The following is an 18,270-nucleotide window of genomic DNA, read 5'->3' as shown; positions in this document are numbered from 1 at the left end:
TATAATAACTATAAAATCATAACTGTTACAACGCATCTGATCGGCTCAAGATTTAAACAAGAGAGTCAAGAGATAACAATATTGAACAGTCCATAATTTAGAAAACATAAAGGTATCTTGTTAACTTGTCTAATAAATTTTCCATGCGGAAGCAATGAGAAACCTTTATTTCTCTCATTCCAATTCTTATGAAATAATAATATATATGTTGTATCAACATATACAATTTGCTATGGATTAAAATAACTAGAGTATCATTAAACTGTTACGTATTTTTAACAATCAAAACTATTTCCAAATGAAGCAATACTCCTTGTTTAAAACATAATTTATAATTTTGTCTGAAACATATTTATGATTCAATATAATTTTTGATTCAAGAAAGAATCGTCAAAAGGAAACTCGATTAGACATACAAGATTAAAAGTGCATGAATTTAAGTTTGTTTAAGAGTGTAATATGAATCTTCTACTATGAACTGGACAAAATCCCTGCTAAATATTTTCATAAATCATCAGTTCATATATGTTTCCTTCCATTGAATACATACAATGCTTCATCAGTCATGATTGATCTATATGCCAATAAATTATGAGAAATAAAGACAGTAGCGATTTGGCATCGCATCATGTAAAGAAACAATAAATTTTCTGTAAGTGATTAACAAGAACATAAACCTTCAAACTAATGAAGAATGTTATCAAAACTGAAAACTTTAAAATTAATTTTAAGTAAATTGAATAGCTATAATGATAGTGTAGAGATTTGTCCCTGAAAGCACTTGCTATTACTGCAAGCATGATTTCCTTTACAAATTCATATTATTTGATCTCAAAATACATCCTCAACTAAATGCAACGATGCGAATGATTAACTAGCTTGCTAAAAGGATCAACTAACATTCTAATTCTAAATTGCAGGTGAATATTCACAAAGCGTTCCTCTGCAAAGTTAAAGAAAGCTTGATATCATATATGGTAGAGCTCAATGTACCTTTCCCTCTTGGAACAAGTGCCTTCAAATTTTTCTCTGAATCACACAATTATCTTGCAGAAGAAATGATCTCGTTAGGTTTGTTTTCCTGCTTGCTCCAAGAGAAAAATTTTATGCGAGGGACACAGTAAGGATCTATCCAAAATGTCAATGTAAATACATAGCAGAAAATTACCTATTGACGGATTTCCAAGCATTACTTAAAGGTTAAGTTGGTTAATTTGTAAGGCTCTTGGTACTGTGGATCTCTACTAGGTTCCACAAAATCTCTTCTTTGTAGAAACAGGCTGCAGGTGTTATAAAGATTGCTATCAATCATCTGCAAGGGAGCTGCCGCAGGAAGTTGCTTCTGCTGTGTCTTCCTCAACTGTAGCACTGCAATGAAAAACTTCGAGAAGCAGGTCTTGCAATCTCTTCCTCAAGCCAGAAGCATCTTCTGGTCGGAACCACTTGCTGCCAAACTATTCAAATCGAGTGCAAAAGATATAGATTAGAAAAAAGTGTAGGAGTATCTGTAAAATCAGTTGGATATGCATCCCTACCATTGTTAAATCATTCTTTCTAAGCCTATCAGGAGCCTCTTCAACAAATTTCTCCATGAAATAAAGAACAAAAAGACCGCAGTCATACTCATTCTTCTGTTGGGGAACCTTGTACAAGAAAGCAGATAAAACAGTTATATGTAACAACATATAATCAAATTTACATGTCGAACACAGATTGCAAACAACGAATGTCAGCATCATTTATCAATAGTACTTGTCCAAACTATTTGAAGTGCTTGTCCAAACTACTTAGAGTTGGCTATAAAAGCAGTATTACTTTATAATGGACAAAAAAAGGCACCAATTATGTTCAAAATAACCAAGAGAATGCCCTTCCTTTGATTGTTATCAAAGGACATCCAGTGACCTACAAAATATGTCCTTCACATTTATACCCGTCTTTATCTTAATTTAAAGAAAAATGAGTTTTCATTGAAAAATTCATGTTGGCCAATTCAAGGCCAAAAAAGATTCCTAATTCTGTGAATGTTCACTTTCTAAGAAATGTTGAACATTCACAGGTGGAGTTAGGAAAGTTTTTGCCTTAGATGAGCAGAAGTAACCCATTTCATTGAAATTGTCACTTTTTTTAGTTTTGAAGTTTCAAATATAAATTGAAATTATCCATGTTCGATCAAGGTGTAAATATTCTCTTGTGACAAGTCTACAGGAGAAATTAGAATGACTTTTTGGAGTAATTCTAACTCTGCCAACTTGTAAGTCGGTCACCCATTTCTGAAATTTAACTTTCACGTGTAAGAAAATAAATGATAAATATTAGATTTTTTATTTTCAATTATCAATTTTATCTTCCTAGAAAACAAAAACTGAAAATAGAAAATTTTCACAAACCAAACAAGGTTGTCTATCTCAAATGTCTTTTATGTCAGCCATACAACTCCTCTTCTAAAATTATAATGATCACAGTTGTCCTTTATGTCAGTTATATTACTCTTCTAAAATTATATAAAATGGTTTTTTAGTTGTGCATTTCTCAAATTAATAAGCCACATGTCAAGTTATTAATTACGAGCCTTGTCCATGTGACCTAGTTAAGGCAAGGTAAGGCTGCGTACAATTAATTGGCGGGAGCTTCGTGCATGCCCTTATGTCAAGTTATTAATTACATTCTTTTCCTGCAATTTTAAAAGGGCTCTCTAAATGACAAGAGGATGGACAAAGCTCAGCCTAGGGCCTTAAAGAATAAATACTCAAAATTGTGATTTTGAAGAAAGGATTTTCTTGTATAAATCATGCTTTAATCAACTGATAATGAGTAATCTTATGAAATAACAAAATAATAATAATAATAATAAACGGGCACTAATCTATGCAACAACCCAGCCCAAAAATTATTATGAGACAGACTTCAAATTCATAGCTCGTGTATTTTTGCTCAAATGTATTCTGTTATGGAAAAGATTAGGGTATTTTAGCCTAGGTAGTCCCCTCTATCTATGTTTATATTCAACAATGTGAAACTATGAGTAGATCCCTAGTATTTACAATTAGATCCCTACCACATTTGAACTAATAGCAAGTATTTATCTCAGCTCTGTCACAGATAAGTGGTCTACACACCAAACTAGAAACATCAGGAATCACATGGATGCAATTACAGAGAAGAAGAAAATTGCTAAAGAAATAGAGCTAGCTTGCGAAGCAGAGGCTTACTGTAATCTTCTTGTTGCTAATGTTCTGTGGAAGATGTCTCCATATCTCTACTGAAATTGGAAGATCCAGACAAGAATTTTGATTCATGCAATTCCATTCTTCTATCAAATATCTGAAATTAGTAGCTCCGTATCAAGTTTATTGAGCAGAATAATGTAGACAAAGCAAGTAATTTACAAATGTCATGCCTTGCATTTTCAATGAAATGTTTGTCTATTAACAACAAGGTGAAAAGTTTCAGGGTTTCCCTGATCAAATTAAATAAACACTCGTGTTCACTTTGCAAACCGGTTCACATAAAATAACTTTTAAAATAAGAAAAAAAAGGCTCATACTATTGACATTTGCCAGTACTGAAATAGACAATTCAATAAGTATTAATCTGAACATCTAGCTGCTGTGTCTAGAGGATTTTGGCCATTTGCTGTGAGTTAAATCCAATAGGAGTTTATATAATTATATTGAACTACTTGCAGAATCATTTTGTACGTATAAAAAAAACAGGCAAAAATTTTAACAGGTCTCAGGATTTTACAAAATGATTAGATTATTTCAAGTCAAAAGTTATTTGCTTATCGTTAGGGCTGAAAACAGAACCAAATTAACCAAAACCAAACCAAACCGAATTTTTTTGAACTGGCTGGTGCTTAACTGAGATTTTACCAAAATGATTAGATTATTTATTTTTTTATTTCAAGTCAAAAAGTTGTTTGCTTATCGTTTTTGTTCATACACTTGCAGAAACATGACATGCAAATGTTACCAATTCAATGGATATATTTTCATAAATAGCATTGGAGAATATTTGCAGACAACTTACCTATCGATGACATCAAATATGTAACAACTATTGTGAATGCCCAATGAGTCCAAATGAAGCACAATAGGACCTGATTCATCTTCTTTTGCAGGTATACATATAACCACCAAGCTCCAATGCAAACTGTTTAAGAAACATATTAGTTGAAGAAACCAGAAAGAAATCAAAGGCAACATACTCTTTAACCAATAATGCAAGTCATATGAGCATTTCATAACATTACACAGAAAAGAAGCATCACCAAGAGATTAAACAGTCAAAAAAACTAAGATATTTTCATGTACCATAATATGGGAAGATATAATACAATGAAATGCTAAGCATGACTACCTCTTACCATAAGGTTAACAAAATAATGACAATAGCACTGCTGAAATGCACATTTCACTGAATGTTGGGAAAGTAAATTTAGTTTGCCTGCCTATACAAGTTATGTCTGATTTTAAATTAAGCTCTACATTTTAGATCGTCATAATTTGGTCTTCAAATAAAGTTTTTGGTCTCAATTTGGTTCCTTTCACAGAAACCACAGCTTTCTTTGTAATCGTATCTTCTTGTAATGCATAGAGACATAAGTTGTCCATATTTTTTTAAAATAATACATGTATATATAGATAAAAATACATAACATATATAAAGCAAAGAATGTTAATCAACCTAAATCCATACTTCCACATAATATATATGCGAACCATACTATACAAAATGTATAGCATATCAAAATTGACATTAATCACCAATGTACAATAAAAGATTCAAAAAATGCATATAATTTAGTTCTTTTGACTTACAAACTAATGAAGGGTACCAAACAAAAAAAATTAGTTTATAAAAGTATTTCGCATTCACAAGAACTAATCTAATGTGAGGGGGAAAACATCATAAAGCCTCTCAGAAAGGGGCCAATGCAAGTAATAACTAGGGTAATTTATTTGATTTGCTTTAGCTAAAACTAGTTCCATCCACAGTTTCAGTATTTGGATGTCTGCAAATGCAAACTGCATATTGTGTGTATGTAAACTGCATATGGCATATGCAGACATCATAAGGGGCCTAACCAAACCATACAGTAAACCAGTTTTGGTCCAACTTGGTCAGAATTACTATGCATGGAGCCCTCTTATATCAAAATACTAACTTGGTTGAAATCACTCAAACCTGATGAAAATCACTCCAACTCGGTCAAAATGACCAACACTATTGTATAGCAATTTTAACCAAGTAACATCCATGGCAATAGCTGATACAACAGTGTTGAAGCAATTTGACCAAGTTGGAGTCATTTCGATCAAGTTCCAGTAATTTTGACCAAGTGGTAAAGAGTATTTTGACCAAGTGCTTCATGTGTAGTAATGTTGATCAAGTTGGAGCAATTTTATACTATGCTATAACAAGACACCCTTTTAATATTTTTTTAAAATGGGGCGTCCTATTGATGATAACAAAAATACAGGGGCACCTTTTGATTTTTGCCCATAATTTAACGTGGTCCCTTGTCATATATACTAGCCTAGGCTGCTTTTCTAAGCTTTAGTGAATATCAAAAAGAAAGACTTGGACATGCCCATCTTTAAGGAAATTTCTTCTGTTACAAAATATGTAAAATGTAAATCCAGCTTGTTTCCTACAAGTGCATCATGCTTTTACAATTAAACAAATGGAAGCTAGAATTGGATTATCATGAGTAAGTGCTGGCGTTACAAAGTTGATTTCTCCTAAGTTGAAGACATTCAAGCAACAAATTCTCAACCATGTTATTCCTGAAAACCACCATATGCAATTTTGCTACAAAAGTGTTTTCATTATACAATTGTTAGGATAAATTGTTACAAACAACAAAAGACAAGCATCGGTTAAATTGGTACTTTTGCATCTCAAGTATTCACATGTCTTGACAATGTTGTTTTTACATCATCCAATGACAATAATAAACATTCAATAGCCAATATGATGTTGTTTATCAAAGCTCCCTAACTCCATTTCTTTATTCAATATCATATACTATATGATAGTTGTTATTTAAAACTTGTTATTTACCAAGATAAATTTAAAATATCACAAGTAACATATTCTCTTTAAAAGCATGCAAGAGAACAAATGTTTTTTCTGCAAAAGACCTTACTTTCCGTGGACAGGAACAAATATGTAAGACTTTTGAAATATGTTAACACCTTTCCACCATCTTCTCAATTTCGCAAAACATGCCTTGTCAGCCTGTTAAATAAGAGAATGTGATTAGTTTTTGACTTGTTAAGAATCTTATGAGTCAAGGTCAATATATGTCAAATAGGCATATGAAATGTAGCTTTAATAATAATAAAAAGAAACAAGATAATAGTTAAGAAAGACATAAAACTCCTGAATTTTAGAAATATGAACTATTTTTCAACGAGATATTAGTGAACATATTGTTAACATATATAGACAGACACAATGAAGCAATAATAGTGTACCATATCTCAAAATTCTTTCAGTGGACTCTGTCTATATTAAAGACCAAAATAACTACACAGATGAACAAAAGTGAAACACTGATATACTAACAAATTTTATTAGTATCTAATGAAACAAGAAAAAAATCAGAACTGAAGAAAAATAAAAGAGCTATGGACACAGCATGAAGCAATAAGTACAATGCAATATCAAAAAGGCAATCTTTTGTTAGGGGGCAAGAGGAATTTCGACGTGTTAAAATAAATTATCATCATGAAGTTGTGTTAATTTACACCCCTCCATTTGAATCTGAAACAAGAAATTAGAAAGGGAAAATTTTCATTAATGATGATATTACAATGGTGGTCTGAGTCTCTGAGTCTATATTGAGATGGGGATATTTGATAAAAAAAAAAAACATTTAGAATCTCTTTCAGTAATGATACTTTCCCTGTGAAACAGATATCACCCCCTTAATCCCCAGGCTCAGAGAATTCTAGCAATTCCAAGTTTCTACTATAGTTGGACTTCATCAGAAGGGGACAAAAGATACCTTGTATGAAACAGCTTCCTCAAGTTTCTTGTAGAAGTAGGTGTTGAAGAAATGATAATCACCTCCTGGTCTATTGACTGCAGACTCTGGCCTTTGCAAATACCTAAAACAAGAAGGCATTGGTCACCACATGGCATGTAGAAATGTTAAGTATGAATGATATACTGTATGTACAAAGACTATAACATTAGTAAAATTTAAATCAATTTTTATCTTATAAATGAAGGGGAGTCTTGGCGGAATGGTAAAGTTGCTGCCGTGTGACCTGAAGGTCACGGGTTCAAATTGTGGAAACAACCTCTTGTAAAGAAGGATAGAGTTGCTTAAAATAGATCTTTCCCCGGGACCCCGCATTGGCGGAAGCTTCGTATATCAAACTGCCCTTTTATCCCTCTACCTCTAAACATGATTAATTAACATGTTTAATTGAATTAACTTGTTTAACTATTAAATAAAACACTAAATTCACTAAACTGACAAAATAAATAGCCAAACATAATTAAAATGCATCCTATAATAAATATCAATAAGTATCCAAGTTACAAGGAGACACAGATCAGCTGAATAATCAGCAGACAAAAGAGAAAAAAGAGAAACAAAATCAAGTCCCATTAGATGAAGATACTGCCAAATGAATTCTATATCAAAATCAACAACCAGTTAAATCAAAATAAAAAAAGTCAATCCCATGCAAAGGGCCACTGCACTAGGGCATAGCCACCCGTGATTTACCCCCTTTCAGAATGCATGAGGCCGCCCTAGAGGGGCCGCTAAGGTGACGGCTTCACCTTTTTGCCCCAAAATAAAAAAGTCAACAAGTACAAATTAATTTGCAAGAAAAACAACCACAAAGTTTCCTTTTTCTATTCTTAAGAGATGATTTGCAAGAAAAACAACCACTGTTAGTGTTTCAAAAGAATTCTTTTTTATTCTAAAGAGATGTATTACTGCCTACTTTACAAAGGTTTCTAGATAGATAAGATACTGTTGTTAATACTTGATAATTGATATGCATAGACATTAAATGTAGGGAAAAGTAAAAGAAAAAGCACCTTATCTTCAGATATTCAACTTTTGAAGATCAAGTGGTTTAGGTTTTTCTTGATTATTCGTGTTAATAAATGAAACTCCACTTCTGAGCAAAATTATCAACTGAAAAATTCAAGAATCCTTGTCGTTTTTTCTGAGCAAAATAATTTTGATGAACATGAAGTTACTTACTGAATATAAAAGTTCATTATGGGAGATGATAAATAAGATTCTGGATCTAGACATTGTATATCTGCAATTGAAAGCTCAACAGATTCAGGATCATCCCTGTTGTACAATAATAAACAAGTAAGAATTTGGAAGATAACATTGCGCCCAATATTTTATATGTTCAATTAATCATAGAGAAACACCTTGAAGGATAGTAAATCTTCCTCTTCTTCCTAAGCAAAATGGGTACTGGTTAGCAAGATGTACTATAATGAAGAAATTTTTAGGTTGAGAGAGAGAGAGAAGAGAGAGCAGCATGTTTACCATTTGCCAGTATCATATCCAATTGGATGTGCAGAGTGAACCTCTTCATCCAACATGACAACTTCAGGAACCTGTTTAGAGAATGACAAAAAGATAACTCCAGTCTGCGTGTTCTTACTCTGAAACTGTTGATCACAAAAGTTACAATGGAATACATCATTGCTAGAAATAGTTTCACAAAACATCTTCTCCAATTCCAATCATATTTATGAACCATGCATCCTAGCAAATCACACTACAGTTAAGTGTGACTAAAACCAGTTCCAGTGCAGTTTTGGTGGCTGGGAAGGTCAGTGCTAAGCAGGATACCATGTGTTGGTATAAAATGGTACGAGAACCCCCAGCTCCTATTCCACGGCCTACGATCCTTAGGTGGATCAACCCCGGTAACAATGCTATCTTTTTCCTATTTGGATAGTTTCTGGAGGTGGAAAACCTCTTATAGTTTCTGTTCTTATAGCAGCACACAAACTAAACAAAATACACAAGCAAATACAACAGTAGAAATAACAATGAATGAAAGAACACTTTACAAAACTAGATTGCTTATTGTTTCATTGTTGTAGGTTGCTCATAGAAACACTAGAATGCAGCAGCACATTCTCTGGGATTCATTGTTAGTAGATAGATGCCAAAACTTCCTCGAAACCTCTTATGGAGATGTTTGTTCAATCCTGAAAAACCACAAACTAGTCAATTGATTAAAATTGGCTTATGACAGATTCATCTGCATCACAACCGGTTCCGGTTCTTCAGCAGTTGACTAATCTAAATCAACTTGACCAGTTCACTTGGATCGCAGCCATTCCCACTGTTGACTATTTCATTAATCAATTGTTTGTGCTTTATCAATTGATTTCTTCAGATAAAATCATGACCAAATCTTTTAGATCACTAATTCAAATTTTGTTGACTATATGTAGCCGACTTTGTCATCTGCATATGTTAGTTGGAGCATCAGTCGACTGCTAATTCCCATCAATCAACTAATCCTATCTCTTGAATGATTCATCAAACAACTATTTCAACAGATAGTCGACTTCTTCAAATCATATCCTCTTTAATGATTACAATAATAAATTTATCTAGGTTCTTTTCATTGGCATTTCAGCCTGAGTCGACTACCTAGTTGACTGGACAATTAGTCAACTTACACTTTGACTTTCATGAAAAAAATATTTATTTTGCACACTAGGAAGCTCAAACCTACGACCTTAGGGTTGAGAGTCTTGCATTTCGGTTACTAAGCTAGACAACCTATTACTCAAACAAGCCTAGTATTTGGACTTCTCGTGCTAAGAAACTCCTCATCTATGGAACTTCACCTATTGCTTAGTATCCGACCGACCTCAACTTACCATGTCTTCCCCTTGCCCAGCCTCATCGTAGGAACTTCAACTTGCCTAGCCTCACTATCAAAACTTCCTTTTGGCCAACCTTGTCACAAAGAGTTTCATTTGCTCAAAATCCACTCCTCTAGAACTTCCACTGCTTAGGACTTCCACTTGCCTAAAGTTCGCCCCTCCAAGACTTCTACATATCCCTAGAGTTCATTCTTCTAAGACTTACACACATGCCTAGCATCCCATCCTCCACGACCTCTTAGGACTTCCCAATGCTTTCTATTGCCAAGTGTCCAGTTAACCTTGACCCACTTGGACTTCCTATCAACTACATGTCCGGTCAACCTAAACTCATTTGGACTTCTCCCTTGTCAATTCCGTATTAGACTTTCAACTTTTGCCAACAACTGTTGGTCTTTTAACCAATGTCAAACGTCTAGTATACCTGATCCACTTGGACCTCTCCAATCACTTAACATATTTAAGTATATTGATTAAAAATCAAAACCCTAGACCATCGTCGACCTTCACCAAGGGTTAATTGCACCAATAATCTCCCTTTTTTTGATGTTTGACAATATATTTAAGTTAGGCTTAACCAGTGACCCAACTTCCCATATCCTATGCACAAAACCTGAAAGATGTTTTCATCACAACATTTGACAATATGTTTGACAATCAAAAACTAATCTGGTTGGTGCAATCAGCCCTTGGTCAAAGGTAACCAATCTAAAGGTTGACCATGGCTTAAGATTTTGATGTTTGAGAAATATGGTTGAATATGTTAAGTGGTTGTAGAAGTCTAAGTGGGTCCAGTAGACAAGACACTTGCATTGGTTAAAAGACTAATAGGTGTTGGCAGAAGTCAAAATTCTAATGTGGAGTTGGTAATGGAAAAGTTGAGTCAAGGTTGATGGAACACTTAGTTGATAGGAAGTCCAAGCAGGTTAAAGGTTGACCGAACATTTGGCAATAGGTAGCATTGGGAAGTCATAACAAGTTGAGAAAAAACTAGATTAGGCACATGTGTGGAAGTCCTAGAGGAATGAACTTTAAACAGATGTGGAAGTCTCAGAGGAGTGAACTCTAGACAAGTGGAAATCCTGAAGGAGTCTAGCCTCAAGGTGGGGCAAAAGGAAGCCCTAGTTGTGAGGCTGATAGTGAGAATGAGCAAGTGGAAGTTCTGATGATGAGAACACTGGGTAATGTGAAGACTTGGTAGACCGAGGTCGGCAAGATATTGGGCAATAGGTGGAAGTAGTTTCTTGGCATGAGAAGACCTAGTAGGATAAGACACTAGCCAAGGTTAAAGTCTAAACAATATGTTTATAAACAATGTTTGTTTGAGCAATAGGCTATCTATCACAGTGGATAGAATGCAAAGCTCTCAACCTTAAGGTTGCGGATTTAAGCCTCATGGATATGCAAAATAATATTTCTCCAAGAAAGTCAAGGTATCAATCGACTAATTATCGAGTCGATTAGGTAGTCGACTTGGGATGAAATGACAATGAATAAATATAGTATTGTGATCATTAAATAGGATATGTATTGAAGAAATCGAGTAACTCTTGAAACACTCATTTGATGAATCGTTCAAGAGACAAGAGCAGTCTGATGACAGTCGACAAAAGACATAGTCAACAGATGACATAGTTTGATTATGATTTTATCTGGAGCAATCGATTGATAAAGCATACACAATTGACTAATGATACAACCAACAGAGGGAACGATTGTGATCTAGGTGAAATGGTCAAGTTGATCTACATTAGTCAACTCATGATACAATTAGTAAACGAGTCGGTCATAATCCAAATGAATCAGTCATAAGCTAATTTGAATTAGTTGAATGGTCTACAATTTTTCAAGATTGAACAACAACTCTATAAGAGGAGGTTTCAGGGAAGTTTTGGCGTCTATCTACTAGCAACGAATCCTAAAAAAGTGGTGTTGTTGCATTCTAATGTTTCTATGAGCAATCTACAACAATCGAACATCAAGCAATCTCGTTTTGTAAAATGTTCTTTCGTTCATTGTTATTTCTATTTTGTATTCACCTGTGTATTTTGTTTTGTTTGTTTACTACTATAAGAGGAGGAACTATAATAGATTTCTTCGCCTCTGAAAGATATTCAAATAGGAGAAAGCATAGCAGTGTTATCAGGGTCAAACCACCCAAGGGTCATAAGTCATGTAGTAGGAAATGAGAATTTTGAACCACGTAAAATTGTGGTCTTGTGTATCTATTTCATTGTGCTTACATTTCTATATTTTTGTTTATTTTTTTATTTTCACTACGTACTAACAATTTTGTAAAAAAGCAAAATTGAACAAAATATCAAAATCAACACATTCCTATTCACCCCCTTTAGTCGAACAACACGATCCAACAAGCATCAATTAAGAGGAAGCAAGTTAGCCTATTTTTGGCTGATGATGTAAGGCGTTATTTAAAATTTAATGTAGTAGCTCAACAGTGCAATAAATTGTAGGACAAGCATAAATTTGCCTTAAGTAAACAAACTTAGATGATCAATCCACTCTGATAAACAAACTTAGAGCCTTGAAGCTGTGAATACTCTCTTGATCGCTCAAGTTCAGTATACAACATCTTAGAGTTCTCTCTTCAGCTTACCGCATACTATCGACAGGTCCACACTAGGTTCTAAAATAAACCAACACTGACCAAGACCATCAAGGCCTGTCTATGATAATAGTTACATGCAACTCTATCAATCATTTATGAGCATTGTGGATATAAGACTATTTCTCACTTTACCAAATGTTGAAGTTTCACCAAATGCTCTCACATTAGTAAAATTTCCATTTTATCCTTTTTTTAATATCTTCATATATCTTAGAATTCTCAACTTTGCAAAATTAACTACTTTTTGAACATGTTGCTTCTAACAACTCGATACTCCGATCCATTAAACATGGCAGATTGTACCATAGTGTTTTGAAATTTTCCTTTTTGCCTAAGAGGGGCACAAGAAATTGACAACCACAAAAGATTTAGAAATACTCATCTCTATTTTGACTATCCATTTTTTAACAAATTAATTACTTCATGTTTTCTAAATTAAATAATTTTTTCTTCAGTGATTATCTACCCCTACCTCCTTCCACTAATCAACTCAACTCTTTTAATCATAAATCACTCAACTCCTGCTATATTAGTAATAAATTGATCTACTGATAGACCTAGGGGTAACAAAAGTTGGTAAAACGAACAAACCGACCGAACTTAAAATTTTGATTCGGTTATTTCAGAATCAATTTTTTTCTTAAAAAATCGATTATATCGGTTAATAATTCAATTCAGTATTAAAATCCCTTATTCAGTTAAACCGAATAAACCAAAATAAAAAAAATTAGTAAATTCCTAAGTAAATGAACCTATAAATCCCTAACTAATTGGTAAATCTCCCATAATACTTGAAAAATTCAATTAATTTAGTCGAAAATTGAATTAACCGATATTTTATTAATTCGGTTTGTTCAATTTTTATTTAAAAATTTGATCAGTTCGTTAATTCAAAAAAATTCGGTTTGTTCAGTTTCAGTTAATTCAGTTCGATTCGGTTTTAACCGAATACTCAATCCTAGATAGTGTTTTGGTAGGAACAAAATAAGCTGTGTGATTAAACAAGATTTACAATACCATTTTATTATAAACACCAAAACCTAATTGCCTGTATATGATACTAGAATCAGTTCAAGTTAATTAGTCAAAAGAGATGCGATCTAGCAATCAAATATAAACACATATTTGCCTCATTTATGAAAATGGTAGTTTAGTCAATCAACAGGAACAAAAAACAAATAAACAAAAGAAAAACAACTTAATAGACCACATATATCAAAGAAAATGAAATAAATGCAGAATTGCCAAAAACAGAGATTATGCCCTGGTTGATATGAAGACGTGCACTGACCTTCTTGAAGTTCCTTGCCATTAAATTCCCACCTCCAGAGTCAATAGGCCTAGGAAAAGATCATGACCAAGAATTAGATTATCATCAAGAGAAAACATCTGTAGAATATTAGTGACCACTGACATCTTCAATGCAACACTCAAATGTCCAACACTTTTCATTGATAAGAGAGCAAGCAAAAATAAAGTAACTTACATTGTACTTATGTCATCCACTACATATTTCAGCAAATCCCCACTTAATTCGATATGGGACAGGTTTATATTCAGATCTAAGTCAAAGAAAACTAGGATTGAGCTAAGAAATCAAGGCATGATGGCCATTGTAGTCTCCAGATGAAGTCAGTGAATTGGCTGAAGTGCTCAAAGTGCTCCGAATAACTTACAAAGGAAGAAGAGTAGAACAGAATGTTAGTGGTTCTCTGATCCAAGAGTTCAATCCCTTCCCAAATCCCAATCCATGGGCTGGATATTAAGAAAGTTTCAAGAGGAGCACATTTGCCGTCTGGGAAAATTTGACTAAGACATGTGCTAGTTCCCTTTTCCTTGGCTTAGACTAGGAAGCAGTCTGCTATACACCCTTGTTCCATGAGTGTACTATGATTTGTCAAGTTGTTTGCTAGAGATGGTGTAAGCAGCGTATCTTATGTGTATCAACAATATAGAGCAAAATCCCAAGAAGATCATAAAGCATTTTGTTTAATGTATTACAACCTGGTATGGCTCCATTAATGGAAATTAAAGATAAAGAAGGGAGTGCCTACTTCCTGATACATGATGCATCAAATGAGCTTTCAAAAGCCTAAGAGTCAAAAAGAACAATATGCTACAACAAAGTACAAGGGAAAACACAGCTTGCATAATTTGAATAAAAGAAAATTTAGATATTCATTTAAGCAAGACAAAACAATCTGTTTTTTATTTATACATTATCTAGAATATCACTAGGACTTTACAGGGTTAAAATTCTTATGAAACAATAAGTGGATGCAATGTGGTCCTTCAATGCATAAGCCTATTATGTCGCATAGCCGTTTATGCGACGATTTCCTAAAACAAAGTCATGCATCAAATTGTGCATGCATGCTTATCTAAATAGCATACTAGCAGTAGAATGAGGAGGAGGAGTTAGGAGCCACCAGGCAATGACCACATATCTTTCAAATGGTACACAAATGGAAAGTGATGTAATTAAAAAAAATTGGAATCAAATAAGGATATGAGAATTCTCTCATTCTTGGAGATTTGTATCTTTCCCCCATGTCGATTATTGAAGATCCATGGATTCCCTTCTTCAACAAACTCTCTTTATCCAACCAGTCATCAGCCATGAAATCCAATCCAGTTTCAAATTTCATTCAATTCAGAAGTATTCTTCCAGAACTTACAATGAGTTAAAACAGCAATCAGATTAAAGTAATATGAAATGAAAGCATCACAATACTGTGGTTTTTGTACAGATCTTCTGGATAAAGTCCTAAGAAAATCGAAGTTGATATAATACAAGAATACATGAAAGCAGGACAAGTATAAGTTTACCAAAAGGTCAATGAAAACTTACTAGTTACCTTTTATTGCCAGAACATGTTTTACTTCCACTGCAAGACAGACTGCAAGATTTGAAGATTCTAGAATCACTATTCAAGAATCTCAAATCTTTCTTGGATGAGTTCCTAGCACAAAGGGAAGGAGTTTGCTGACGAGAAACATTAGGTGGCTGTGAGGATGATACTGCAATTAGATGTCCTCTCTCACATGTTTTTAACTCACATTTTTTGGAAACTTTGTCCTTGTCTTTGACTGAAAGCTTTGTACCTTTACTGCATGCTGCAACTGCCTGAAGGAAGAACATGAAAATTCTAGTGTGAACAAAGCTATACAAACCAAATTACCAAAAAAAGACAGTTACCTGGTCTTCTAACTTCTCCGATGAAGACTGTGAAAAAGGTTCTGATGTTGTGGAATCTGCATGATAATGTGCAGCAGTACCTGATAGCTTCTCATTGTTAAGCCAGTCTAAGCACATCAAAGAACCATAATATTTATTATTGTGAAGTTCAGAATATAACTGCTTAATCCACTAGATCAAGATTCTATATAAGAATGACAAATTTACTCTTGTGTAAAGTAAGAACTTAAACAATGGGTCTGAACTCTGAAAAATCCAACTACTTAGGCAGTCACTTTTCTTGTTTATCGCATGTTCTTTGGATTAAATTATCAGAAAACCATCATTAGCATTCAAGCTATGTGGCGCATTGTTCTGCTTATCTTAGAAAATTGATTATTCATACTACTCAAGGACAACTAGTAGTTTAGTATAAATGTCAAAATGTCATTAGCCAAAGACAATACTTAAAGTAGTTGCTAATCAGAATCAACCAATGCACAATCAATGTTTGAGAAAACGAATAACACCACACCATAAACCATAAATTTGGTTTATGGTTGTTTATTTTGAATGACAGTTTCCTCATTGGTTCCATAATTTCTTTGATGGAATTTCTACTAATTTTTCTAAGTACTAAACATATCTAACATTTTTTTAAATCCAAGAAGCGATAATGAGTGTGTCCATCATACAACTTCTGGACCATTGCATATGATGCATTCTACTATTTTTGAATTAGCATAAGTATGGGAAATATTTTAGGATCTAGAAACATATAAGAGGTAGGTTTATAAACACACTATTTGTTATTGTCAAAACTATCTACAATATTGGGCTCTGCCTTTATTTTGCCAGTTCAAACATTCTATAGCTTATATGTTATAATAGCTTTGACCTGAATATATATGAATCAATAGTTTCTGTAATGTCTCTTGATGATAGAATTAACTATAGAAGCCAATAGCAGAACTTGTACCCCAAAGAGGATTTCTTTCAGCATATTGGAAAGTAGCAGTATATGTGGTGCTTCATGCTTGTTGAAATGCAATGTATCAAAGATGAGAAAAAGAGCAGAATCTCTTATCTGACAATCTGAATCTCTAAATTTAGCATCTCAATTTGCAGGTTGCTAAGATTATGTGTAACTTCAAAACTTGATGCAAAATAAACATGACGTTATAGTCCAATCAAATCCCTGAATAATATCACAATTACCAAAGGCATCATGAAGGTGCTTCATGATAGTAAATAATAGTATTGTAATCAAAAAGAATAACTGCCAAATAATTGAGCTACTCCAATTTAGAATGGTTTTCCTAATTATGTATACAAGTCTTGAGTTGTACCTGACGGATTACTGTTAGTTAATTGAGCAAGACTACAGCAGGCTCCAACACCCTGTAACAAATATACCAGTAACAGGTAAGGTCAAGTTTATCGTATTAGAGGAAATCAAATCTCCCAAGTGATGAATGAAATTTTGCCGAATTTTTCCCCTTTCATATTTAAACAAAGAAATGCTACTCCTTGAAGCATTGCAACTATCGACGCCCATCCACATCTCGGCTTCTTTTTTGGATTTTATTACTATGTTATGACCTTCCTATTAATTCCCTACAGCATAATTCTCTTTGGCTCCTAGCTATTGGGTGATGGTGTTCGGTATTGTACTGCTTTTGGATAAACAAGAGAAAAGACATTCCCAAGTGTATCTTTTCCTCAAGGACTCAATCTGCTCCCACATGATGATGAATTTGAGTGTTCCTTCCTAATCTTTTTCTCAATTTATTTTTTAGTTTAGGTTTTTTTTCCCCTTCTGATGCAAATTCTCACTGATGATATTTCGTTGGACCTTCTTTAGCCAACAATCTCACCCTTCCTATCTTAGAATTTTGTGAGGAAAAAAACCTCCATTTAATTTTACCATCAAGGTAATTCTAGTCAAAAAAAAATAAATTGTGTTTTCCATTAAAAACCTAACATCTATATGATTATAAGGTCATTCAAACCCTAAACCATTCTCTCAATTGGAATGTAAGCTGCCAGATTCTTGATTCAAGCTTCTATGTGCATAAAATAAATCTCTATTACTCAAGCAAGTATCATCCCGTATCTACATCCACTCACACATCCGTCGGACAAGTCAGACAACCATCAACCTACCTTGGAAGAGACCACAAGCTTCCTCCGATCCTTCTCCGACTGCAACTCCTGGAGGTTAACCCTCAACTTATCGCCTCGATCGGCAAGCCGGTTCGCGAAGCCTGACGAGAGCATGCTCATCACCCGCTGGATTTTCTCCTCTAGGGCGTGATCGGAGAACTCGGAGAGGTCGGAGTCATCGCCCATCGCTGCCTTCCTCGAGCCAGACACAACCACAAAAGTCTCGATCTCCGGCGTGGATACATCGCCAGCGCCCATTCAGATCTGAACGCCTTCGCGATCGATCAAGACGATCGCGACGAGTTCGCGGGCATCTGGGTTTGGGCTCAGAAGTGGACGGGGGAGGCTGCCTCGTCCCCGAACCTAATAAATATGGAATATATCAACTTTT

At 34.2% G+C, this 18,270-nt stretch overlaps 1 protein-coding gene across 2 annotated transcripts; it reads right to left on the bottom strand.

Moving 5' to 3' along the window:
- Nucleotides 1-753: 753 nt before the first annotated feature.
- Nucleotides 754-18,206, bottom strand: LOC141843084 (ubiquitin-like-specific protease 1C). Of its 2 annotated transcripts, none has more exons than XM_074731114.1 (15): nt 17,880-18,206; nt 17,063-17,114; nt 15,735-15,814; nt 15,394-15,662; nt 13,827-13,875; nt 8,543-8,613; nt 8,422-8,451; nt 8,240-8,335; nt 7,019-7,121; nt 6,155-6,246; nt 4,033-4,155; nt 3,213-3,324; nt 1,536-1,643; nt 1,169-1,454; nt 754-1,088 (listed from the first exon to the last, which is right to left on the bottom strand). In XM_074731114.1, the coding sequence occupies exons 1-14, from the start codon at nt 18,135-18,137 to the stop codon at nt 1,305-1,307; spliced, it is 1,593 nt and encodes a 530-aa protein (XP_074587215.1). In that variant the 5' UTR covers nt 18,138-18,206; the 3' UTR covers nt 754-1,088; nt 1,169-1,304. The 2 variants fall into 2 exon arrangements, with proteins under 2 accessions (XP_074587215.1, XP_074587214.1); XM_074731113.1 differs by having other exon boundaries at nt 754-1,081.
- Between the last annotated feature and the right edge of the window lie 64 nt (nt 18,207-18,270).

The sequence above is a fragment of the Curcuma longa genome, chromosome 12 (genome assembly GCF_044706935.1).
Source record: "Curcuma longa cultivar G26 ecotype Majalengka, Jawa Barat chromosome 12, ITB_CL_G26_1.1, whole genome shotgun sequence".
In the NCBI taxonomy this organism is placed as follows: domain Eukaryota; kingdom Viridiplantae; phylum Streptophyta; class Magnoliopsida; order Zingiberales; family Zingiberaceae; genus Curcuma; species Curcuma longa.
This window is presented reverse-complemented; position numbering and strand designations above follow the sequence as displayed.

What these genes read in the sequence shown, in the direction of transcription:
- LOC141843084 (XM_074731114.1), bottom strand. Translation starts at nt 18,137, where the DNA reads ATGGGCGCTGGCGATGTATCCACGCCGGAGATCGAGACTTTTGTGGTT. An exon ending in ATATTTGATGTCATCGATAG is followed by an intron (nt 3,325 to 4,032) that starts GTAAGTTGTCTG and finishes TACTAATTTCAG; the next exon opens with ATATTTGATAGAAGAATGGA. An exon ending in TTAGCAACAAGAAGATTACA is followed by an intron (nt 1,644 to 3,212) that starts GTAAGCCTCTGC and finishes TTCTTGTACAAG; the next exon opens with GTTCCCCAACAGAAGAATGA.